Source organism: Leucopleurus acutus (assembly GCF_964270905.1).
Source record: "Leucopleurus acutus genome assembly, chromosome: 16".
NCBI lineage: Eukaryota > Metazoa > Chordata > Mammalia > Artiodactyla > Delphinidae > Leucopleurus > Leucopleurus acutus.
This window is the reverse complement of record NC_139158.1, coordinates 78,877,683-78,905,167: the sequence shown is the minus strand read 5'-3', so window position 1 is coordinate 78,905,167 and position 27,485 is coordinate 78,877,683. Positions and strand designations below refer to the sequence as shown.

The 27,485-nt window shown below is 42.7% G+C and overlaps 1 protein-coding gene across 1 annotated transcript in view; it reads right to left on the bottom strand.

The window, feature by feature from the left end:
• Positions 1 to 26,773, bottom strand: part of TSHZ2 (teashirt zinc finger homeobox 2) — a 273,727-nt gene extending 246,954 nt beyond the window's left edge. The window contains exon 1 of the mRNA XM_082858015.1: positions 25,923 to 26,773. Coding sequence (XP_082714141.1) covers positions 25,923 to 25,962 — 40 coding nt within the window. The 5' untranslated portion in view covers positions 25,963 to 26,773. The remainder of the gene's footprint in view (positions 1 to 25,922) is intronic.
• Positions 26,774 to 27,485: the final 712 nt, after the last annotated feature.

Below are 27,485 nucleotides of genomic sequence, written 5' to 3'. Positions count from 1 at the left end.
GAAACAATGACCTTTAGGCCTGGACAAAGCAAGGAACCTTCCCCTCTCCTATTTTCCTTTCATCTTCTAACTAACAGGATTCCTTCTTGAATGTGTTTTTAACACCAGTTCTTCAAACAGGTCATGAATACCTCACAATCCTTTCTCCTTCCTTGACAGACATTTTGACTGTTGCCAGAAACTACCTTTGATGTGTTCCTGTAAAGAATAACACAGACTTTCCTGTTTGTCTCAAAGCTACTGAACTGAAGCTTCCACTGCAAAGGACAAAATGATCTGTATTAAAAAAAAAATCAGCACACCTCCGCAAACACACACACACACACACACACACACACAACTTTGTCATTATAATCCCAGACCTGGCCTCCCCAGGGTTCAAACAGTTCTTGTTGTTACCTTCTTGGTTGTTTTAATATGATTTTTTTCATCATGCTTTCCCTAATCTCTGCTATCGGTGTCTCAAAATAGCAACAGTAATTATCAAATCCCTCTCCCCCCTTTCCATTCCCGGCTGAACTGGAGCGCCTCTGAGATTGCCCCACCAAACCTCTGAACCCGTCTGAGGTTCGCTCATCTGTCTTTCTAAGTCAACAGAAGGAAAAACACAGGAAGACTGTGCCTGGAGCTATAACAAATCCTGGACAACCCCTAGCTTGTCAGTATCTCCTGAGGAAACTTTTCATAGAATCAGAGTCCTGGAAGACACCCCGAGAGATCAAAAAGTCCTGAAAAACAAGGGTTCTAAGAAACTCAAACTCACACAATATTAAAAAAGGAAAGAGCTGCAGTCATTGCCTGCTTACTATCTTCTCATCCCAGTGAAATGACTTCCGTTATGTTCACTTTCTCCTATACAGCCCGCTCTCTGGCCCTATAAACCAGTGTTCATGCTTTTTCTCTATCACCTTCATGATTTTCGTTCTATCTCAATACTATCTGTACCATTATTTACTTAATTTTTTTCAAAATTGATTTCCAGTGGATTCATTTTCCTTTTTTCTTTACATTGGACTCAGCAATAAGACCCATGAAATCACGACTTTAATGTACTTTTCCCTTCGAATTCATAACAAATTAAAACCATAACTATTAAAAAAATGCATACTTCTAATACCTAAAATTATCTTGAATACAACTGTCTTATGCATATAACAAGTTGGGAATTAAAGTTCTAGATCAGGGGCTAGCAAATTTTCCTGTAAAAGGCCAAATAGTAAATTTTTTTGGCTTTGAAGGCCAAGAGGCAAGATCAAGAATCTTATGGAGGTTCTTATATAATATGAGAGGAAACAAATTTCCACATTTTTCCCCCAAACATTTGGAAATGTAAAAGCCATTCTAGCTCACAAATCATAAAAAAAAAAAAAAAAAAGGAGGTGGGCTGAATTTGGCTCATGGGCCATAATTTGTCAATCCCTGCTCAAAATCATGTATCTGATATTTGTTTGAACCTTCTCTGAAATTTCTGTAACATCGAGTGGGACATAAAGGGACTTATAGGATGGTTGTGAAGATGAAATAGTTGAAAAGCGTTAAGTGCTTAATACACCACCTGGAGCAAAGCAATTACTCAATAAATATTAGCTGTGTTTTCATCTTTGTCATCATCGTCTTCTTCTCTGTCTTGGCCAGGCTGGTTAGCCACTGAGTACTTTTCCTGGCACACAGTAGGCACTCAGTGTGTGACAGATGATGTTATTATTTCAACTGGTTGGAGCAGCGCTTCTCAACCTTCTATGCAGATCAGACTCAACTGCGGGGTTATTTTTACAAACACACGCCAAGTCTCACCTCTGGAAATCCTGACTCTAAAATTCACTCAAGGAATAAGCTGAGCACTTGTGTTTTCTGGCAAATTCTAGAGCAATTCTGATGATTCTAAACACAAACCTGTGACTTAGAGCATAATCTGGAGAACAGGGTCAGATATTCCAATCCCCAGATAGGCCCACTGCTCTGTTTTATGGTCACATACAATTCAGTGAGTGCTCAGCCCCTTTGTTAATAGTAAATTCCATCTGTCAGTCAATCAACAACTGATGTTAACTGAGCACCTACAAGGTGCCAGCCCTTGAGCTAAGTTCTGGGGACACAGCAGTGAAGGAAGCAAAGACCCTGCAATATGATAGTCCCTCTTCCTCACCTTTCATTCCTTCGCCATGCTTGATTTTTTTTTTCTTAGCCCTTTTCACCATCTTGCATCTTCAATGTATATTGGTTCTGTCCCATGAGAGCAGGGACCTGATACATTTTGTTGACTGTCGCTCCCACAGCCTAGAAGAGTGCTTAGCACACAGTAGCTGTGTGTTCAATAAAGATTTGTTCTAACGGGTGAAGAGGGAACTCTGCACCTCCTTAGAGAGCCAAGCTGACGGCCAACCCAAGGCAGAACATGTCCCCAGCCTCCTTGGTGTCGGAGTTAAGAGTGAAGCATGTTTTCTGGTCCTGCAACCTCCCTGCTGTTTAATCTGAAATCATTGCTTTATGACTCAGTTTATTCTTTTATAAAATTAGTAAAATGTCTTGAGTATTAAATAGAATAATGCTCATTGCGGGGACTATGTTTAATCAGTAGCAGCTCTGTTGTGTTTGTTTTCTCGTCACCTGGAATTGAATGCACAAAAGACAGTTCTAGAGCTTTTCTAACAATCCCTAAAGAGATCAACTGAGAGCAAGTAATATGCCTATATTAGTTCTCATTCTATAGACTGACAATATGCATCTGTTTATTGGACAAATAGCTCTTGAGCTTCTACCGTGTACTGGATGCAGTGCTGGGGTCTCAGGACATGGGGCAGATGATGGAACCAGTCATGGCCCCTGCCCTCAAGGAACTTACTGTCTGTGGGGAGGGGGGACGGGGGGAGATGGATGGGCATCAAATAAACCAAGAATCATAAAATGCCAATGCTGGAAAGTGGCATCCATGCTGCTTTCAGGTTAATACTGGGGAGGAAGGTGGGATTTGACACAGTCTCAAGGGTCAGAAAAAGTTGTCCTGAGCAAGTGATACTCAGGCCAAAACCTGAACCATGTGAAGGTGTTATAACCAGACTTAGAGGAGGGAACCACGACTGGATGGTAACCACAACTGAGTAAACCAAGGGTGCAGGAGAGAAAACGAGGACCTCATCTCAGAAAGGTCGACAGGAGCCAACCACTCAGGGGCCTGTACAGGAATTCTTCTCAAACCTCATCTGCCCGTGAATCCCCTGGGCATCTCGTTAAAATGCCGACTCTGATTCAGCAGGTCTGGGCCAGGGCCTGAGAGTCTGTATTTCTAACCAGCTCCCAGGAGATGCAGAGGCTGCCGGCACACAGACCATACTGTGAGTAAGAAGGTTTCAGGCCATGACTTTAACGTAAGAGCAGGGAGGTTTAGGCAAGACTTCCCTGAGATCCCTCTATACTGTATGAACTCATCTTGCAGCTGTCAGGGAGCAAAACCCTCTGCCTGGAGCTTGGGAATCTTTGGGAAGCCTCTAAGATTCCGTGGGAGTTGGCGTCCTTTCCTGGGGAGTTTACTGACACTCGTGTCAGTCCCAATTCTAGGTGGCATTGCCATGAAACAGGCTGCTTCTGCCCAACAGAAACTCCTTGGCATGGGTGTTGCAATTCAGAAACTCTGGGGAGGGACAGCCCATACATATTCTTAAAAATCAAGGCAGGCTTGCTAAAACGAAACATATATTTATATTATATGCATACACACGTACATAGATAATCTTTGAAATGCAGTAATAGCCACACATAGGATTGAAATGAAATCTTACACACATTAAATCATCTCAAATTTAATCATTAAAGGATTAGGGACTGGGATGCTTTTGCTGTTGCTGCCAAGGCCCGAGCAGACCCAGACTTCCCCGTCGGAGCCCACATCTGGGACTAGACATCTCAGGACGGCCTGTCCATTGGACAGGACTGATCCTGCGGGCGTGGAGATTGTCCCTGGCAGTGATCAGTGAGAAGCTAGGGAGCGGGGCAATGCTGAACACACACGGGAGAGACGGGCACACGGTCCGGGGCAGACGAGCCTGGGGGAGCAAGTGCCCCTTCAGGGCCATTCGGGAGGAGGGCGGGATGAGGAAAGCAGGTGCCTGCTCGATGCCTTTGGTGCATCGTCTCCCCCAGGTCTACTAATTGTCTTTCTAAGGCACTCTGGGTGACAAATGTCCCCAAACAAAGGCTGCACGCCACCCGCCCCCACGCACGAAGCTCAATTTAATCGCTCACCTCTGAAGCCTTAAATCAAAGGTGGTTCCTATTAAGTATAATTACCTTTGCCAGCAGCTTGTACAACACGGCAAGTGAGGGGCTGCTAACCAGGAACGGCTTCTACAGAGCATTATATATGCCTTGGACTAAATCAGCAGGACCCCCGGCTTCAGATACACATGTCATTCAGCCAGGAGCACATGTGTACTGCAGGTAGAGAGCCGCACACACGCATAAACACAGCATTTCCTCCACGTATGTCAGCAGCCTGCAGACACCACTCTGCAGAAGAATAAACTACGAGAGAAAAGGTCTCTGAACCTTGAACGTACAAGACGTGTTGCTCGGTCAGTTTTTCCACAAGAAGGCAAATTGCCACCCAACCAGTTAGTGTCTGAACAAGTCCCAAATCCAGGACAAGAAATCAGACAAACTCCACCTTCCTCACCCCCGGAAAGCAGGGAAGTGACACCCCTCCTGGCTGGCTCTGACACAGTCATTTTTCTCCCACTCAACCTCACCGCATCTTTCATTCCTGACATACAAAAACATTTTTTTAAATCACGGGCATCTTTATCATTTTAGGCTCGTCAATTCCCATTTTGCCTAATTAATAAATAAATCAAAACCCGAAAGGAAACGAAAGGAAAGTTGAGAAGAACTTTTGGCCCTAACCAAAGAGAAGCCACAGCGAGATGCAGAATGCGGTTCTTTCAGTCCTTCAGGCTCATGCTAGGAGTTATGTTTCACCTCCGTTTTCACTTTATAGAAGCCTGTTTATTAAACTATGTGCCCAGAAGCATAAATGAAGACCTCAAAGAAAAATAAGTCTCTCTCTCCGAAGACGTTATACATCGCTATTCTAGTAGTCTTCAAACGGTCGGCTCTCCCCTCCACAACCGCCGTATTAACTAGCATTTATTGAGCACTTACTATGTACCAAGCATGTATGAAGCATATCATGTATACAATGGATATAATCTAGATGGCGGCCCCACGTGGTATTAAAGGAAGTTTTTCAAAATTAAGAGACTAGTGGTTAGAAGGTTAAATAACTTGCCAAAGGTCAGACAGAAAGTAAATAAGTGCCTGGACTTGAACCCCAGTTTGTCATGTCATGAGGTCAGGTACATGTAAAGCATCTGGGACAGTGCTGGCAGGGAATGGACTCTCAGTACCTGTTAACAAGTCTGATCATTATTGTTTCAGGGAACAAAAGAGAAAAGGTTGATTCCATTAAGGGTTGCAGCGAGCAGTGATCAGAGTGGCCAACTAGGAGCAAATCTAGAAACCTTCACAGCAAATTATCGCTTATAAGAGCTGAGCAGGGGCTAGCATGTGCAGGAAACAAAGGACCTGGGTTCAGTAAGGATTAGTAGGAAAAGAAAACAGGGAACTATCGCTGATGGAAATGTCCAGGGCTACCTGGGATAAACTTTGGGCAGATCAAGTGAGACCCAGGAACAAACAAACATACAAACAGAAATGAACTTGAGTTCCTAGTGAATCACAGATCATCATCCACCCATCCATCAATCCATCCTAGGCACTCCATCTCTAACCTGTTAAGATAGGGGGCCGTGCCTTGTTCATCCCTGAAGCCCTGGAACACAGCACAGCGTCTTGAAAATAATAGAAATTAACAAATATCTGTTGAAAGAATAAAAGAATGACCCTCAAATACATACACTCCTTTCAGGGAACTTATCTTCCAAGAATCAGTTTGATCCTTCCAGCCTTCCTTCGCTCTCACAGTTTCCAGGCCTCTTCTATATTATTCCTGGAATGAGATTTTTACCCTGGAAGATCTACACGGCAGCATCAGTGTTGGCTCAGCAAAGTTTCAAGCTCAAGCCCTCACCCCACAAATTTTTCTTTGCTCCTCAGGAAGTCAAGCCTCTTATTTTTGCCATGCATCTCTCCCACTGAAAATTAAAACATCTCAGTCTCACAGCTTGGTTTGCCCAATGTATTGTTTGTCACAGCTCTTGTTTTCATGATGCAGAAACAATAGGAAGCCCTTCCCCTCCCTTTCATATTTTAAAAATTCCTTTAAATAAAGTTGTAAGTTTCCATTGCTACCGTTTTATCTTGGGGACTCCCCGTTAACGTGTCCAATTCCTTCCCTCCACTGCAGGAGAGCAGTTCAAAGTACGTGCCTGAGAATTCAAATTGGAGTTACAAACCAGTATTCTGTTTATTTGTCAGAGCGCTGTGGCAGATTCAAAAGTTAAACCAAAGCACAAAACTCTTCTTGTGGAGTGGGTACTCAGCGGACTGTGGTCTAAAATGAAAATCAGATCATTGTTCAAAAAAGAGAGAAAAAAAAAAACCCCTCACACAGCGCATTGTAACACATTTGAAAACATCTCTGTGTTCCTTAAATGTTCTGCTAAGAGTACTAACAGGTCAGTCCACAGGAAATGCAAGAATACGTTATAGTTTAATCAGGGCACATAAAACACTGTCTAGAATGTTATGTTGCCCGGGGGAATGCAGTGAGCAGGGAACATTTACAAACTCCAGGTCAGTCTCCCCATTACATCACTGTGAAAAAAAGAAATTTATGAGGTTAAATTATATGGATGTTATATATTGGAACTGTTAGCCCATTCCCACATGAGAATGTTGGCTGAAATGGCCAGATTCCCTGAGAGAAATTTCTAAGGCCTTCTATTGTGGATGTTCTTACGGTAACTTTCCACAAAAAAAGTGAAGACTTATTTATTCTTTGAAGATAATGAAATGAATAAAAAGAAAGAAGTCTAACCAAAAAAAAAAAAAATAAAGCCCTAATTCCAATAGAGAGGGCACCTAACATACTTATTCCTATTACTCTTCTCCAGAGATAATAATACAGAAGTTATTTTGCGGAACTTCCTCATGATTTATTTGACCTGTTCCTCATCTAAGTGATTGGAAACACAGATGTTGATGCTATAACTTTGCTTCCAGTAAATAATTCCTCAAAGGACTCACATTTGTTTAACCTTAGTCACAAGATGATAAAACTTACTAAACATTTATGGGAGCAGCAACACAATTTTGTTGGTTTACGTCTTTGGCAAGATTGGAAACTCATATCCCCACTTTTCCACCTTCCTTTCACCTCTCTAAAAGAAAAAATATCTTTGAGGAAGTTCCTGTACCTGAATTATGAAGATCCCCGCCCCCCTGCTTTACTTCTCCATCTGCGCCTGCAGTCTGACAGTAAACAGAAGGGCTGCCATGCTGATCTCAAAGAACAATAATTAAACCAAAGGGACAGCAGACAAGGTGCTCCCGTGGGATCGACAGAGGAAGAATAAAAACCTCACCAGGGAGCTGTTTTCTTATGATTGCGAACCTGCTTCTGAGATAAGCAAACATTCACATGTGTGATGTGCGTGCATTTATTCACTGAACAACACTCCCTAAGAACCTACTCTATTCAGCCCTGAGGACATAAATAACATGGGTATCTAAATGTCCCAAAGACTCCAGGAACCTTGGATAACTGTTCGTTCATTCATTCATTCATTCATTCACTCATTCACGTATTCAACAAAACACCTACTGTATTCCAGGTACAGCAAATGAAATGGTCCCCACGATTTGAAAGTTTGTCAATCCCTGACATGACACAATGTAGAAAAGGAAACAGAAATTACAACTGGGATAGAGCCTGCTTCCTGGTATTATCTGTCACTTATACATTTCTTATCTAGAGCTGATTTTCCTGTGCAGGGGACATGGGGTGTAACTACGGCTCTGTTTCCCTCTCACCTCGGGCTGTAACCAGTAGGGCAGGGGCAGTGCCAAAGGGGCACCCCTGCGGAAATACACCATGGCACTGGAATACACACTATGACACTGGAAATACACTGTGTTCACAGGGAAAATCCTGAAGAGTTTTGTGGTGATTTCATTAGCAGCTTAGCCTTGGCACGGACATATGCGTATACTATGTCCACCACAGAGACAAAACTCACGAACAGTAAGGGCTTCTCACTCTCGCCCCACCAGACACACACACTAACATCCACGACATATCTAATCCAGCTGTACATGAAACATATTCATGTCCACAACACACATAATTGCACAGATTTACAACTCAGACCCACAGTAAAACAGATCCACAGCGCGCGTGCACACACGTTCCAAGGAGGCTGCTGTTCTTGGTTGTGAAACGCCTCTGGTACTACATGGACCCTCTAAACTCTGGGGTCCGATCTAATTAATACATCTACCCCAGGACCAACCGGTAGGCCTCAATACATGTTTGCTAAACTGCATTACAGTACAGTGTAACCGTTCCATATGTCAAACTGGAGGATTGACTATTGTTACTAATTCAACTTATAATGTGGACAAACAAAGGTCCTTTCCTGACCTCACCCACGCATGTTTACTACCTCGTGGAGATTTAGCGTCGGTAAGGCTACAGCTGTCCAGCTATGAAGCTTAATCATTATATACTCTGAGGACAAATGCAATTTCTTTTATGCTATTCATGGTTTTGTTTTGTTTTTTCCTTCTCTCTGTATCCCACCCCACCCCACCTCAAGGCGGCTAATGACAGTTTTCTTGACATACTAGGATTCAGGTCATGTTGATGACTGTCTCATTCATTATTGGGATTACTGACATATTTTATGTTCAGTTTACTTACTTCAAGCAGACATGTAGCAAGTGCCTACTAGGTGCGAATGAGCTAGTTGAATTTTTGGTTAGAGAAGTCTACATCTCAGTAAAGACGCCAAGAATGTTCAAAATATGAAATATTCACTGTTTAAGTGATGTTTATTTTTCTCAACTCATTCTCTTGCTAAATGCAGTAAAATTCTCACAACTGTTATTCTCTACGTAAATTACTTATGTGACAATTGTAAAAATTCCCAAGAATATTCATTACAGGATTGTGTGTAATAGTGAAAACTTTAAAACATGCTAAATGTCTATTAACAGAGGAATTGATAAATCAGTAAAAATGTACATGCTTATGGTGGAATATTATAAAGCATATAAAAGAGAATTAGCTACATCTATTTTCTTAAATCTATCAACTCTTTCTCTCTTTTTTTCTCTACCTATGTACTTGCATACTGGGATAGAGACCCAAAAATAGAGTAAAAAAGAAAACCTTGTAAAACAAAGCATGAAACTATTTACAACTATATCTCAATAAAACCGGGAGAAAAAAAATTAAATTTTTTAATTAAAAAATTAAAAATTTTAATTTAAAAATAAACTTACAATTAGTAGATCATACTGAAAACAAAAGCAAACAAACAAAAAATGTTAAACATATAAAAAAGAATAATAATACTCCTACCTACATATACGTGCTGGCAATACTGTAAATAATGTAAGATGTGCACACCAAATTCTTCATAGTGCCTATCTCTGGGGACAGAGAGAGGGAGAAAGTAACAATAGTTGAAGAACACCTATTATGCACCAAGCACTATTCTAAGTACTTAATAAGTGCCAACTGTTTAAAACCTTATTAATAGTGCTTGGAAGTAAGCACCCTCCTTACACTTATTCGACAGGACTGAGGTGCAGAGATTATAAGTTTGCTTTTCAAAGGGAACAGCTTTATCTGTACAGTTTAATTCCTTTATATCTGAAATTTACTGACCAAGTGAAATAAGCTCACCTTATTACTGACAGTTCCCTCCTCTATTCCATCTGACTGATTATTCCCATCCAATATTCATAAGGAAAATATTTATATTAAAGATGATAAAATAAGATGCTAATTCCATTTCTCATTAAAATAACTGGTAATCAAGTGGCAAGGCAGTTTGCCAAACCTTGTATTACTACAAATGTTTGTTTCAAAATGTCACCCAAATTAAAAAATAAAAATAACCCACCACCAACTAAAAACGATTGTTGATTTTTTTTCAAGAAAGATCCCATCATGATTTCTGTTGTAAGCAACGCTTTCCCTCTGAGATATGACCCCTTGAATTTCGTGATCATCTTTTTTTTTTTTTTCACATTACTCAGAGTACTCATTTAAATGTCACCTATAATTAAATACTTACAAGTAAGAAACACCTTTGGAGACCCTGACCATAAATATTACGAGGGACTCTAAAGGGGAAATCTGTGAGGGTAGCTTTGCGTTTGCTAAAATAAATAATGGGGTAGCGTCATTGCGTGTGTTCCATATTTTTGATGGCCAGGAAGAGTCATGGAGCCTACAAGAGATTTATGGGGAACAGATGAGCAGTGTCTGACTTCAGGACACATCCTCAAGGATGCTGTAGGACGTGGGTGAGCACGATTACTTACTGAGCCACCCCAGATGGACTGTGTTGGGGATTTTCATGGATTTTTTTTTTTTAACCTCTGTTTAATAAAACAGGAATGGACTTAATGAAAACGCGATTGTGTAAAGCTCAAGAGGTTCTAAAAGTTGTTCTTTGTTTTTTTTTTTAATCTTCATAGTTTCCATTTTTTTAAATGGTCTTTAGATATTTAGATAAGGATGATTCTCTTTCTATCATTTTTTCCTTTCTTCCTTTTGCCACAATTGACTTACTTCAACCTGGAGGAAACCCTCCATTTCAGTTCATGCCCTTGATCTGCACGTATTTATACTAGACTATGAATGTTTATGTGACTTTTTGCTATTAAACATTAAATAATGTGAGAAGCAACAAAACATGGTGTTTGAGTACTTGGGCTCTGATACGCAGACCCAGCGTTTAGTATCTTATTTAAAAGCTTGTATGATCTTCAAGTTACTTAAAATTTCCAAAACTAAATTTCCTTGTCTATTCAATGGGCCAATAATAATATCCGGTTCTCAAGATGTTTTGGGGAGAGACTTTACGTAAATGACTTTTATGTAGTCAATGCTGAGTAAATGTTAACCACTTAGTGTAGATTTTTGGTTTTGTGTCATCCAGGTCAATGAACAGTAGCCATTATATGGCAGACCATTATGATTAGCATCATCTTCATCATTGCTGCCACCATTATTTGGATCACAGTCACCTATGGAGGCACATATGCTAGACAGAAAAGGCTTAGAAGTCTGATTACTGGGAAGAATCAGGAAAGAACAGAGAAGGGATGGATTAAGAAAAAAAAGAGGAAACATTGAAGAGAGGATGAGAAAATATGACAAAGGTAACAAGAAAGTGAAGGAGGTTCCAAAGAATAAAACCGGGTTCTCTGCCCTCTCATCCACTAGTTTCCAAAATTTTAGGGAGTGTAAGAAATAAAGAACCAGGTCTGGGATATTCCTTTTGTTTCCTTCTTGTCTCTTGACTCTGGTACCGAGGGTGTCAGCCAGCTCCCTAGCGGACAGAGACTTTGCTATGTATCTGCCGGACTGCCTGCCTTTCTCCTCTTAACCGAGGGATTCTCTGGACTCTGATGTTTCATGTTGTGACCAGGTAGACCGATGCATAAATGGGTGTGTTTCCCTGTTGAAATACATTAGGGAAAACTGTCCCCACCATTTCTAAAAATATAGGCAATTGCCATGAGCGAGTGAGAGCAAAAGAGACACTCATATTTTTTCCATTGACTAAAAGCCAAAAGTGAAATTGGACCCTGGAAATAATTTTTTAAATGTTTAAATGCTTTGGCATTTGGAATTAGAGAGAGAGAGAGTGTGCGTGTGTGAAGAAGAAGGAAAGGAGAAGGAGAAAAAGAAGAAAAAAGGGAGGAGAGAACTTAGATATTTTTCTCCTATATCCTGTAATTTAAAGCCTTAATGGGTGCCTAAAATTCAGATTCGGGGGCCTCATGCCATCCTATGGAATCAGAACCACTAGGCTCTGGCCTGGGAATCTGTAAATTTACATTTTAACAAGTTTCCCAAGTGAGGAGGACACCAAATAAAGGTTGAGAACCACGACTCTATTCCAGATGCAAAACCAGAACATTATTCCCAGTCCTTCCATATTTGCAAAATTTCCTGGGCCACTAAAGACTTTCCAGAGTTTTTCTCTGATATCCTGGGAGGGGAAGTTCCTTCTGGTTTTAAAACCTTTTGAAGTATGCATGAAAGCCTCTGCTTTCCGGGCGTTTCTTTGACCTGAGTGTGACTTGGCAGCCACAGCTCACAGCTGGTTCATGAATCCCTTGCCCTGCTCAGGCTCTGGGCATCTATAGCGTTCTCACATTTAGTCATCGTGCCCCCAGCCTCATGGTTTGTGCAATGCCCTCCCCCCAACTATTGCTTTCTTTGTAATAATTCCCTTTTTTATTTACTTAATTTTATTTTAAAATGAAAATTTATGTCATTCAGTCAGCGCAAGGCCAATCACATTTGCCATAAGTGATGGTAATCAAACAATGAAAAATCCAAGTGTTAATATTTTGCTATTCCCTGTTGCTTGCGAAAGTCTCTGAATTTGCGGTCTGCTCTTTCTGATAAACAAGGGGGAGAGAGGTGTTTAAGACAGGCTAACAGCAAGCGAGACTTTCTTCTTGATTAAATCAGAGGATTTGAACCAGTATTGAAAAAGGAATACTGTTTTCATTTCCTGCCTGCCTGCTACTTAAAACTATCTACCCCAGTGGTCTGAAAGCCCATAATGGGGCAACTGGGGTTTTAAAAACTTTTAGAGATGGGCTTACTTGCCTCATTAAAACATTGCATAGAGCACTGGTAGGCTTGGGAAGAGGAGATAGCCATTAGGAGTTTCCACTGGTGGAAATGATCATTCCAGTTAGTGTCTACTTTCCTGCCCCCAAGAGATGCACCTTTAACTCCTTGGGTTTTTTCACTTTAACTCCTACTAATCACATCACTATCATTCATTCTGTCCAACAATAGTTATTGAGCACCAACTCTGTGCCAGGCTTTTGGACGCAAAGCCAATAAGATATAAGATCCGTTCAGGGTCCCAAGCTCAGAGTCATGGTGATGATTTTAATAATTTACCATTTATCGAGGACTCACTGTGGACGAGGCACAGTCCTGAGTGCTTTACAAGTGTTCATACTTTGCTCCTCCCAAGCGCCCAAAAGGGAGTTTTCATTATCTCTGACTGATAAGGAAATCTCGTCATGGAGAGGATTATTAATTTGTTAATATATATAGTGACCAAAGTTTCTTGACTGCTTCCCATGTACCACCATGTACTAAGTATGTTACCTGATTTATTTCAGTGAATCCTTGTAAAAACCCAGCGAGATGAGTCCTTTTAGTAGGTCCGTTTTGCGAATGAGGAAACTGAAAGTTTGGGTGGTAGAGGTGCCTGAGGTCACACAGCAAGGAAATGACCCACTGGAGAGAAATGGAAGCCCGGTCTGTCGACTTCAGGGTCCACCCGGTTGCCCTGACACCGTATTATCTGATGGGGGTGGGGAGATGCAAGTCCAGGACTCCATGAAACGTGCTTGAAAGAGACTAGCCTCTCCCTGCATGGTCAATTCTAGAATCAAGGCAGCTCCAAACACTTTCCCTTGTTCCCACTTTAGCTCAGAAAATGGTAGACTGACGACTTTCAGTAAGAACCTTATGTACAACTAGAGGAAAGAAGCAAAAGAGAATTCGGGAAGATAGTAGGATAAATACAGTCAGGCTTTTCATATACAGGTTTTAGTATACTCCTCTTTCTCACTCATACCCACCCGCAATTTTCTGTACATCTTGTCTACCTTTACACCAAGTTTCCCATCTCCCGGACCATCAGTCTGGTCCAAGTCATCACCAGGTTTTGACTAGGTTGATACAGAAGCCTCCAAAATGGCCAATCTGCTTGCAGCCTTGGTCCCTGAGAAGTAACATGGCAGCCAGCATGATCCTGTAAACACCTAAGTGGGATCCTATGTCCCCCTCGCCCTGTAAGGCTCCCCAGTTCAGTGAGAACCTTGGCTCCTTACGCAGCATCTCGGTTCTAGAGGTTTGGCGTCTGTCTATCCCTCTGTCCTCATCGCTCACCCTCTGTCCCTCGTCTCGTCACCCTGGTCTCCTTGCTGCTCCTCCAGTTCCTGCAGCAGCTCCAGCCCCAGACCTTCCCTCGCACCTGGAACCATCTTCCCCAGAGACTTGCCCTGTGCTCTCTGCCACCGTACTCAGAACCCAGTTTCAATATCACCTCCACAGAGAGGCCTTTCCTCACTAGCTTATCTAAGACGGCACATCCTCCTGTGACGCGAGACCCCTCACCCTCCTTTAATTTTCTCTGTTGCACACACCACTCTCTGACGCGAGGTAACGTGCATCTGCCTGCTTGTTTGGGACCTGTCTGCTGCACCAATGTTAAGCGTAAAGAAGGCAGGCCTTCTGTCATTTTTACTCAAGCCTCTAGTTCCAGCACCTCCTACAGTACCTGGTACACGGCAGACCTTCAGTAATATCAGTTAAATAAAGGTCTTAGGACAGGCAGCAAAAATTCCCCAATACTCTCTGCTATCCCCAATCTCTTTGTCCTAAGATATTCCTTAACAGGCACCAGCCAGTCTCCCTTCTTTCTTCTCCCAGGCACTTATCTGAAGGTGACAATTAAAAAGCGAAGAAGAAGGCGTTACCAGGAAACAGCCTATAGCCTTCTCCTGTTAGCTTAACAACCCCTAAGCTCTGCTGCCTTGGGCCTGAGGGGATGAGCACAGGCTTCTGGTGGGGGAGGGCTGGGAGCCTCTGGAGGCTGCGGGCAGGAGGGCGCAGCACCTGGAGAGCAGAGAGGGAGAGAGGTCGACCTCTGGGGTCCGAAATGAGGCTCCCCAACCCCTTTGCCTCCATCCGGGTCTAGGCTTAAGGAGGAAGCCTACAAATCCATAGTATCAGCAAGCACTGTCTATAAGATGAATAAACAACATTCACTGCAGAAAGGTGAATCCCTGCTCTTCAGCTGAAGGCGGAGGACGTCACGATGAACAGAATACAAGCTTCTAACTAAAATCACCGTCTTTTTGTCATTAATATTTCCTAAATTGATAAATATTCAAAGTGCAGCTATGATCGTGATTGGTACGGAGGTCTGCCAAAAAATTTTCGATGCGTAAAAGAGATTCTTATACTCGAAATTAATTAATTAGTATACAAAGTAATACACTAATTAAAGTATTTATTCATTCACTTATTTATAGCCTCATTTATTCATTCGTCAGGAAATATTTATTTAGTGCCTAATAGGTACCAAGGACTAACTCAAGTGCCTAGATTTCTCCCAGAATTCCTACAGAAGACAAAACAAAACAATAGGAAGGACATAAATTCATTTACGGAGAAGATGCTATGTAAGTGCCAGAGACCGCACCAAGGGTTTCATCTATATCCCGTTGTCTGATCGTCACAACCACAATGTGAGGTGGATAATATCATGTCTCCATTTGACAGGTAAGGAAACTGAGGTGCCACAAGGTTAAGGGACTCCCCTTAAAGCACACTGGTGGCTAGTTAAGTAGGGAGGAGCCGCAGTTGGATCCCAGATTTGCTTGGTTCTTAACATTTGCCTTTCCACAGCCTCATGGGTGGCACCCGTCCCTGCACCTGTCAATTCCTCCATAAAGCCTGGGCATGTGTTTTTACCTCCAGGTGTCACCTCTATTATTCTAAGCATCCTAGTCTCCATCACTGAGGGGCGAACTAAGTAGATTGAATGGATAAACATACCCAAGTCCACCACCATCTTTGAAATACAAACAAGTACCCCTGTTCTACTAATAACCCAATTAGATGACATCACTTTGTTGCGTGAACCCCTCCAGCGATCCCATCACACTTAGATGCAATTCTAGGAGGCTACACATGATCTGCCCCGCCTGCGTCTCCTCCTCATTTCCTGCTACTCTCCCCTGTCTTCATCTGCTTCAGCCACAGTGGCCTCCTGTGTATTCCTCAAGCACGCAAGACATTTCTGGCCTTAAGGTGTTTATTGCTTCATCTTCCTGGAACGCTTCTCCCAGATCTATGCTTGTCTAGTTCTTCATTTTCTATTCAGGTCTGATCAAATGTCACCACCCGATTAATACTACCCCCAACCATTCTATGTAAAATGGCAAGCTTCCATCCCTCTCTAACCTACTAATCCCAACTCATTTTTATGAAATGCCATTAGAACTATTCAATATTATGTATTTATTTGTTCGTTGGCCTCACCATTTGTTGTTTTGGTCTCACCCACAAGAATATTAGCTGGGTGGGAGTAGGGACTTTTCCTACTGCAACATTCCAGCACCCAGATCAATGCTTAGCGCACAGTAGATGAACAGTCAACATCTGTTGGGTGAATGGACACATGAATACACACACATACACGCGAAGAGGAAGAGCTGACTTTATATATGGTAGATGGCACTAAGAGTCTAGCTGGAGATGCCACAAAAGGCAGCATTCTCTGTCAGTGTTCTCAGTACCCTCCCCCCCCCCCCCCCCAGGTTTAGACATCACAACAGATGCAAGGGAAAAATAATAGGAACTGAGGGTCCTTCCTTGGCAAATCACTATGACTCTTCTAGGTAAACTACCACAACAGATTATGTGCATGGGTCTTGGAAGCAGAAAGTTTCAAACCAACCTCGGTCACTGCATGACCTTGGACGAATTGCTCTGCAGGTTATTCAGATCCCCATCAGTAAAATAAAGATGATACTAGCATCTAACTCAGGAATGTTGCAAGACTCCACTCAGATGTTCCCTCCTCTGGCAGGTCTCCTCTGACCATCCACACCATTGTTGCCCCAATCCTGCTCTCATATGTTTGTGTTTATAAAACAATTGTTATCATAGAGCTTTTTACTATATGAAAGTTATCTTTTTTTCCTTTATTCAATTACTTGTATGTTCTCTTGCTTCCCCCAACTGGAGGGTAAGATCCCCAGGGATCACAGCCATCCTATTAACCTTGATGATCCAGGTGACCAGAACAGGACCTGGCATGTAGTAAGAACTCAAGAAATAACTGCTCCTTAAATGAATGACTGTAAAATTCATAACGTACTTGGTAAAATGCCTGGCATATAATAAGCACTTAGGTAGTGGCAGATATCATTATTACTGTTGTTGTTACGGTTTTTGTTGCTGGTGCTATAATTACTATTCCTTGGGAAAGAAACAATTTTTTTTTTTTTTTTGAGTTGGGGGGCAGGGCTCCAACCTATCCAGTATGAGTTTTTCTCAGAAAAGGCTAAAACACTACTCAGTGATTATATTTCCAGTTTTAAAAATCAAAACGCATCCAAGTCTGATTTCTTTTGACCCTGAACTCCTGGTCCCATCATAATTGGCAGGTTCCTCATTTCCCTTCTGGTATACATTTTTCATGGTCTGGTTATTTGGGGCAAAGATACACTAGCTCTGTTAGGTGTGGCCCCTAGCAGTTTTAGTGCATTCTCTCAGCTCAGGACTCATAGCGTCCTTTCCAAAATCCTGAACCTTAAGAAGAACTATGATTACCCCCATCTTGTAGGTTGGAAAATGAGGAGATTTGAGCAGCTGGTCTAAGCATACACATCCAAAAAAGCAGACCCAAGGATTTGAACTTGGGTCAGTCTGACTCCTGAACTCACATTCTTATTCTTTGAGTAAGGTTCTCTCTCGAGCTTGCCCAGGGCCAGTTAAGTAGGGTGGCAGAGCTGTAACCAGAACTCAAGTCATTTCCTCCTATTCCATGGTTCCATCCACAGTCCAAAACCTAATCCCAAGGGAGAAAGCAAGAAGAAGGGCACAGCTACAAACCCAACTTTCTAATAAAGGAAAATAGCTAAAGGCAATTCTGATATAAAACGTGCTTATATAGCTTTTCATTCCGGCATTTTTTTCTGTACCAAGTGGTACCGAACACATAGAATAGATTTAACTCTTCTCTACAGCATCATCTTGGCCCAGAAGCTATTCATATCTCCCTGGGGTATAAGAGAGCGGCTTCTAAATACATAGAAAAGTCTACAGACCTGATTAACTGAAGTGATTTAAAGTCAGCCCCTTGCAGTTTATATAGAAATATGTACATGCTGCCGCTCCTACTTACACAAATCTCCCCATAGAAGACCTTGACCTTCTGTCTCCTTTTTGTATCTCCCGCGTCACCAATCACCAGATTTCATGGATTTTTCATGGCGCAGAAAAACATTTAAGGAAGTTTCTTCTAGATTCATTACAAACACAATGGCCGCTGCCAACTCTGCTTTTATCTCATTCTGCACTTTGTAACTATTTTCATTAAAAATAATAACGTGGGGACTTCTCTGGTGGCACAGTGGTTGAGAGTCCGCCTGCCGATGCAGGGGACACGGGTTCGAGCCCTGGTCCGGGAAGATCCCACATGCCGCGGAGCAACTAAGCCCATGCGCCACAACTACTGAGCCTGCGCTCTAGAGCCCACGAGTCACAACTACTGAAGCCCGTGCGCCTAGAGCCTGTGCTCCGCAACAAGAGAAGCCACAACAATGAGAAGCCCGCGCACCGCAACGAAGAGTAGCCCCCACTCGCCACAACTAGAGAAAGCCCGCGCGCAGCAACGAAGACCCAACGCAGACAAAAATAAATAAATAAATAAATAAATAAAATTAAAAAACAACAGTAACTGTGCTCTGCCCACCTTAATATATAAACTGTATAATTTCTATAGAAATGACTTAGATGTAGCTTGAAGAAGAAAGCTCAGGGGTGATTTCAGAGTATTCACTCAATTCTGAAAGCACTCAACTAATCAAGACCAGTGATCTTAATTTTTGTACTAAAGGAAACTGCAGCACGCTGGCTTTCTTAAAAAACCCACCTTAGCGCCTAGCAGCTTTACGGAAACATGAGGTTTTTCCTTTGGCATAAACGGACACTACAGCTTTTCAATTAAATTAGTCTTTGGAGAGAGATGCAGAAGAGCTAAAAAGCTCCTTAAAAATCTTCCCTGCTTCACTGCCTCTCCTGTGCCGGGTGGGGTGGGGGGATGTACAGTTAAAGTGCAACGCTATTTTCTCCTTCCCCTGCCGAAACAAAGTTTTCGATCTTGAACCCTGAGCTGGCTGTGTTATAGATCTTGTTGAGGTTTTGCTTTTAGTTTTCAAGCCCATATTTGGTTTTCTAAAACTGTTTTTAAAAAGGGGATGTGCATTACAACGTCCTATATTTTTGTACATCCAGAGAGAGCTTTGTTAGACCCTGCTTCAGGCTGGGTAGTAGTTAGAGGGATATTGAAAGTATTTTTTTAAATTAACACAAATGGAAAGGAAACTCTCATTTAGATGAGCAAAATTCAAGACAAATCCTTTCAAATACGATCCAGGTATTTTTTTCCCCATGTAATTTCTCTAAGCTCATTATCTCTAAAACTTTTGCATTGTGCATTCCCTGTTGTTAAGCATAGCTAAATAATACTGATATATTAATAATAGGATTAGCTAGCCGTGCCTCCTGAATTTTAATTTCTAAAATTTTAAACAATTTTAGGCATCACTTTGGCATCACAAAATGTTTGAGAATGCCCAGAGGACATCTTTATCTGTAGAGGAAACACAAAAGACCGAAAGAGGCAACAACTGGAAATTCCACATGGCTGTTTTAATGACTTTCGAATCCCTCTGAATTATTTAATCATTTCACCCATGGAGTTTGCTTTGGAAACAAATATATCAGCAATTCCCACTTGCATCTGAGATTTCTTCTCTGTGTGGCTGTGTATGTATACAGTATCTTTGGAAAGGACCTGAGTCTGACGGTTACCCTCTGGCAAAACGAGTAACACAAGTACGGCCACGCTGCTGAAGACGCTCCAGATGCATGTCCAAGTTAGATGAAAATCCTCTGAGTTTGCAGACATCGCCCAGAAGTGGATATCTGGTCTCTAAAGTCTCTATTTTTTTATTATCATTTCTTAAAGACCCAGTGTATCTTGAAACTGACTTTCAATGTTAAGCCTATCCCTTCTTCTGAAAACAAGTTCCTAAAACAAGTGACTGACAGGTCAGTAGCAGGAAAAAAAAAAAAAAAGAAATTATAAATCCAGTGAAAACAGTGTAGTATGCTAGAGGCCTGTAACCGTAGGGTGGTTTTTCTCCCTGCGATATCCAGGTAATCAAGCAAACACTCTCAACGACCTATTTCTTATGTGGTTAGAATGACTAAGCTCGTTCATAATCGAAGAGCTGCTTGCCAAAGGTCACCCTCAGAAACAGGAGAATTTCTAACTTTAAATGGAACTCAGAAAACTTAAAATAATTTTAAACATACAAATTGTTACAAATTACTGAAAAATAGATTTAAAAAAACCCTCTTCCAGGGTGAAAAGGTTCTAGGAAGGTAGAAGGATGAGATCTCCCTGATACAGACTGTAGGGGAAGACATTCTGTATTCATCCCAACATTAGAAAATGAAAATAAATTTCTCCCAAAGAAATAAAAATAAAGCAGCATTGTCAACTTGTGAAGCAATAAAATTATTTGTGTGCCAAGCTTCTTTTAATATCACTGTGATTTTTTTTTCATAAAAAGTCTCTCAATTTGTTGTAATTAAATATGTAATGAAAAAGCACTGCTTCAGGGAAGCGATGCAAGACACTCTCTGTTAGTTTAATGCGTTTCCAACTGACTTTGCATCAAACGAAAATGATACTCTGTGTATGCCTGGTCTTAATATAGAATTTGTTAGGCAATTTTGTGTTTTTTAAGGGGGACTTGGGTGGACACAGACACTGCCTTTGAAATAGTGGCTGAGTCTTCCCAGACCATGACATACTTAAATAAAATTGATGGTACAGATACAGTGATGGAAGGGAAGCACCACTCAGGACATTTAACTCGTGTCAGCTAATTACAGACCCGGCATAAACGTGAACAGGGCCTAGGTTTTCTTCCTGGCTGATTTCCCTAAGCTCAGCTGCGGTGATGAGCAGAAGTGCATCATTTCAGTGGCCTTAAATAATGCCAGGCTCAGTGCCCCTTTAAAACCTGCTCAACTGAGAGTACAATTCCCAAGCCACTGGAAAGATAAATAGATCAACCCAGGTATTATCCAGTTGGAGAAATTCCGTCAAATGAGTGAGAAGTCAGCTGGGATGAAATGAAAGCATAAGCCTCTGTTGGAGAATGTGACAAAAGGCAAGGGACAGATCTGCTAAAGGTGCCTAGGAGGTATTTGTTGGGTGTGAAGGTTTCCCGAATGGTAGCAAGAGAATCAAGGTGACTGGGAGAAAAATAAATGTAAGGTGGGAGAAAAATAAATGCAGAGTATTTCTGAGGAATGCTTCTACCCTCCTCAAAAGTCACCTCTGATGTCCAACCCCCAAGCCTCAAGAAGATTTTCATTGTTGAGAAGTTTCTCATGCCCCCTCTTCCTTACCTGGCTTCCACTAGAACTCCCTATCACTTGCAGTCTGCTGATTAGGGTTAATGCATTGTGTCCTGATATGGCAGATTTAAAATGAAATCAATAAATGCCTAAAACAAATGGGCTTTTGAGATGTCCCATTCAATCTGGGTCTTTAAGGGTGAGGGGAGAGGAGGGAGAAGGAAATCATGAGGGGAGTGGGAAAAGGACCAGTTAAGCAATCGATTTCTATCCAAAACACTGTGTGGAGGATGTGATTTCAAGGTACCTGTCCTTTCTTTTTTCAGGGATCTGCCTTAAATAACAAGAATAGCCTTGAACAGTTCACACTGCTGAGCCCCTTTGGCGGCGGGGGTGTGTATTTATTTTTTCCATTCATCTGTTAAAAATCATACTGTTTGTGTAAGTGAAGGGGTCTATAGCATGCGGTATTTAAATCTTCAAGATGGGAACTTGTCTTTCTGAAGTGTGCTTAAACAAAGTGAGGGTCGGGACTCCACCCCGATACCTATTCTCTTGAACCCCATTCCACTTGCCAGTGAATTAAAGGTAAACTTCACCCTGAGCTGTCTGACCCCTCCCTGCCCTGCTGGTTTACACTGCTGAAACCTTGCCCACTAATCCAGTCATTGTCATCAGGAGGTTGAAAGGGAGATCGCTCAGGTCATCTCTACACTCCACTGCAGTATTCCGAATTGTCCCTGCTGAATATGTTTCCCATGTAAATAACCTGTGCTATTAAGGTGCAAATTGCAACTTTTAAGTAATGATTGCTAATAGTCTAATGTTTACTGCCACACAAGGACATTCATGAAAACAAAATCTGCATTATTCATCTCCATATTAAATAAACAAAATAAATTGAGGGAGCTGTTTTCTCCTGCAAGACTTTCCTCAGATCTGGATTATCAAATAGCTTCTGAGAGTCAGCAAGAAGAAAACATTTAATCTCTTTGAGTAGGCAGCAGCAGACGCCTATAATTTATATCTACATTAGATATTCATATGTACATGATGCCCAAAGATTTTGCATCCTCTTGCAATTGGCTGGCATTATATAAAAACAAGAGTTCAGGATGGTGAAATAAAATATATATTACACATGTGTATGTACAGAGGCTGCGATAGATTATAGAAAATAGAAGGGTTACAGTGTAAGTCTACAGTTCAACATTTTTAACTACCCTGCGTCTTGTAAAACACAAACAACTCAAAACACTGTTCTGTTTTATTTTACCTTTCTGCCATCTTCTCTAACTTCTCTACAATGGATAGGGAGAAAAGATGCTGGTACAGAATCCTGCAATATTTTCAGGTAAAAGTGGATGCGTTTTAGTGGTGAGTGAAATATACATCCAAGGAAGCAATCACACTCACTCATACACAAACCCCTGGGGTACTGCAGGCTGCTTTCTAAACTTTTTTCCTTGCCCGAAGTAATAGTATGGTAGAAGAGCATAGCTTTAGAAAGCCAGGAAGAATGACATTTCGGAGGGAAATGTTCTGACTTAGCTGTTTCCTTAAAGAGAACTGCCTACCTCACAGCCCTTCCCTTAAAGGAGGGAGGAATATAACCAATAAAGACTAACGTCCCCCATCACTTATAATATCATCTCGCTCATTCTAACCGCATACCTGCTTTATTAGAAAGTTCCATAATTGATTCCTTGAAACGTGGAACTTAAAACTAATAATGCAAAGGAATCAGATTGCCTCAAAGAGTTCTCGGGGAAGAGAGTCTCAGTTCTGATTCACTCACAGGCTTTTTCGATGCTACATTATTCATTCCTCAAGCTAGAAATCAAGCTTTCAACATCAGCCCATGGGAATAATTACTTACAGTCGCGCATTGTTTAATTTTAAGCAGTGATAAAAGTTAGTATGGCCACAATCCTAGAACCCACCTTGTCCCTCTCCCTGGATGTTAACTGGCTAAAGAATCTCGAAGTGGCTAACTTTACTCGTGAATAACCACGTCAGCTAAAACAGAGTACAGCATCCATGACTTCAGACGAAAGAAATATTACATGAAAAAATACCTGCTTTAGTAATATGTGAGTCAATAAATACCGTAAGAGGGGCCTCACTGTGTACTGAGTGAATTATTCCCTTTCAGCTTGACAAGGGCTTCCACTTCTTCCAGTGAAAATAATAAAAGCCATGAAAACAGACACATAAAGACACTAGGAACACAATAGGCCAGAAAACTGAAACTACAGTCAGAACTTTCTAACACACACATACACATACAAACACTACAGTAAATAAATAAGCTAGCTCCAACAGACACCAGCTTAATGAAGAGGATCTAATTTAAATAATGTGATACAGCATTGTGTTACGTACACCTGGATGCTCATTGATCAGAGCATAATTCTAATCAAAGGAGTGCAGTTCTGAGCAATGCACTTTTTGTAATGAGCTGACCAAAGGAGACATGTCCAGTCATTCTGGTAATTTAAATTACTGCCTAGTTGGTGGCCTTTACTGGAACAACAGGGGGAAAAAAAAAGAGTAATTTTCAGGGCAGTATCACTTCTTGCTGGACTGTTGCCCAGGGTTCTCTTTTGGGACAACAATAAGGACGTTATCTCTAATAATCTAGTGATACTTAAATTTATGTTGCTAGAACTGGAAGAAGCAGGCTCAGTCTTCCTGAGTCTAAAAGGCCAGTGCACACCCCAGTGCTGTTCAGATTGCAAAGCAATCTAAGTTTTAAAAAATAAGTGAGTTAAATGTAGAAAGGGACAGGGGTGGGAGGAAGAAATTGTTTGCAAAAGAGGTAGTTAGAGTTGAAAAAAGAGCACTTCATTGACTAGGCAAGTTCTAAATAGATACGGTACTAAAAATACCTAAATTATTTTGCTCTTGGAAATACATGAATCAAAGCTTTGTAAATGATATTTCCCCATGCAATTTGAACCAATCTATACACGGTTACGGATCTGCGCTCAGAAGGGAAGATAATTGTGGATATCTCAAAGCACATGTACTGCCATTCGTGCTGGAATCAGGCCACGATGGAGGATGAGCTTGGTGGTCCAGCATGCTCAGACACAAACACCCACTTTGCCCAGATTTGTGACTAACTTTGGATTTGCTCTGAGGGTGGCTTTTCAAAGTTTATGAAAGTGTTCCACCGAACTTCTCCCTAATGTTTCGCTCGAGTTGGAACAGAAGGAGATATTGTGGGGGGTTCTGCAGAAGACCCGCCTTAACTGATGCTGCCTAAAGCACGAGGGTAAAGACAGAAAGAAGGGGGAATAAAACTTAAGCTTTTTGCTAAAGCCCGATTCAACTGAAGGACACAAAGACATAAAAACGCCCACATTAAAAGCCAAACAAGATAATAATTGTGCATGTCTGGCTCTGAATCTAGAGGGCAAGGCTTGCGTCACTGGCACTCTGAGTTACCATGGTGAGTGATTTATTGATATATATCAAGAATGAATAGATCAAAGGCAGCGAGATGACAGGTGATCAATCAAATGTCAAATCAAAACTAGCAATCAAGTGGAAAGCTGACTTTTCAGTGGGTGGGTCTGGGAGGAGAAAAATGAACTTTCATATCACACTTCCGAGAAGCAAAACCCCAGCATACTATTAAAAAAGCAATTAAGCAACCCAAAAGGAAAAAAAAAAAACCCTTTACAAGATCTAATGTACTGATCCATTAACCTGTTCCTCTCTTTTTCTTTTTTCTTTTGGAGGAGGGGTGGTAAGTAAGAATTCACATGGGATAGTTCCTACTACACAAATCAATTTACAAAGTTTGCAACTCACTCTGGGCAAAGGAAATCCAGAGCTGTTTCAATATCAAAGGGGCATGCATTTTCCTTCCCCTTTTTTAAGAGAAGGAAGAGTGTTGATTAGATTTCCAAACGTGGATCCTCTTAGAAAACATATTCAAAGGTTCGTTTCCTGGGGTGGTTTTTTCCACCTTGGTGATCAAAGCTGAACTCCTATGGCTCGCCCCAAAGCCAGCCTTGCAGCCCGGGGCTGGGTCACTGCTCACACTTCAGTGTCCCAAACCCCAGCCAGAGGAGACGCTGTCCCTCGAGGCCAGAAGCCACTGGCACTGACCACGCGGAGGGATGCGGGGGTGGAAGGACTGTCTCCCCACTCCGCACCCCAAATCCTCAACCCAACTTTGGCCCGAGAGGCAAGCAGCAGACTGGGAGAAAGTTAGGGGTGGGGTAGAGGGTGGAGGGAAAAAAAGTTTAAGGAGGGAAGGCTTGGTGGGATAGCTTCCCCCAACACCCCCAATCGGAGCCTGGAAAGGGGAGGATTTGGGAGACTGGAGAAGGCGAGAGAGGATGGGGTTATGAGCCAGGCAGAGAGGGGCACCCGGAGCGAACTCCCCCGAAAGCCGAGGGGGGTGGCGTCCTGGGGCACCCGGGGCGAGAAGGGCGGGCGAGGAGCTCGGCGCACCGGGCAGCCCGGCCGGACAGCCCCGAAGCGGAGCCGTTTCTCTTACCTGCCGCCCGCTTGGGTGCCTGCTGTTTCCTCCTTGGCATCGCTCTACTTCGCTCCAGTCCCACTTCTGGCGCCCCAGCCCCGAGCCGCGCGCGGGGGCCCGCGGTCTCTCTCGCCTCTCTGGGTCTCCTCCGCCTCCTGCCCGGTGGCTCCTAGGGCGTCACTCGGCCTCTGTCCCCCTGACGATCCCCCCTGCAACTCCTCCACCACGGGCCAGAGACCCCCCTCTCTGGGTGGCAGACACGGACGGCTGTGCCGGCTGGTTGGAAGTAGAGGTTGGTTCTGCCTTGTTTGTTTGTTTGTTTTGGATTTTTTTTTTCCTCTCTCTCTCTCTTTTTGTTTTGGCTTTTTGGAATTTTTTTTTTTTGGTTTGTTTTTTTTTTTTTTTTTTTTTGGTGACTGTTGAGACACTTGATTTCTTTATTAAACATCCAAGACCGGGTTCGGATGGAAGGGACGAGGGACGCACACGCGCGCGTAAAGATAAGAAAAAAAAAAAAAAAAGGCAATCCTGGGAAGGTAGTGGTTTCTTCTTTTTCTTCTTCCTTCTCCTCTTTCCCTCCTCCTCCTCGCCGATCTCTATGGCGGATTCGCGCTGGGGGCAGAGAGATCACTCACTGTAGGTTTGTGGCTGCTGTCGGATCCCCGTCTGTGAGTGATATGCTAGAGGACAGGAGCGGGTTTGGGAAAGACAGAAAATCTGGAATTCACACACACACACACACACACACACACACACACACACATACACACACACACACACACTCACACACTCACGCACGCACGCACTCTCGCTTCCTCTCACACACACTCACACCCCCCACATATGCACACACACACACACACACGCACACACACTCTCACACACACACAAGACAGGGCGAGGCGATGCCAGCAAACATCGATCCTGCTGAACAAACTGAACATTAACAAACTCCTCCTCCTCTCCCCGCGACCTGATGACAGGGAGAAATTTACTCCCCAGCCGCAGAACGCCAGGCAGAGGGAGTCTATTAAAGGGACAGTGTCCCGCCGGGGAGCAGGGCTGGGGGCGGGGACCCGGGCGTGCCACCGGGGCTGGCTCCGCCGTGCGCCCTCTTCTCTGGTGCGCTGACGCGCCACCCCCTTTCCACCCTCCCCCCACCCCCGGGCTCGGGGACACCCCTTGGGGGAGGCGTGACAAGGGAGGGGATGTGGAAGAAAGGGGGCGGGGTGATGGTAGGAGACGCAGGGGGCCAGGTGAGCTGAGCCGCAGGGACCATTAACAGGACCATTAACCATATTAGCAGCATGAGAACTTATGTTCCTTTTGGGCAGGGGACGGGGTGGGCACCTTGGAGTGATGACCACCATCCTCTAAATCTCTTAATCTAACCACAGAGATGTCCTCCTCACCGCCTTAAATTTAATGCCCTTGCCTCTCCCACCTTCCTGCTAGTCCCTGGACGGTCATAAAAACAGGAATCTCCCATCTGTCTCCTTGATAGTTTAATCACATAGTCCTCGTTTTGTTTTGTTTAAATAATCTTTATTGAGCACCTACTATGTGCCTATTCTGGAGACA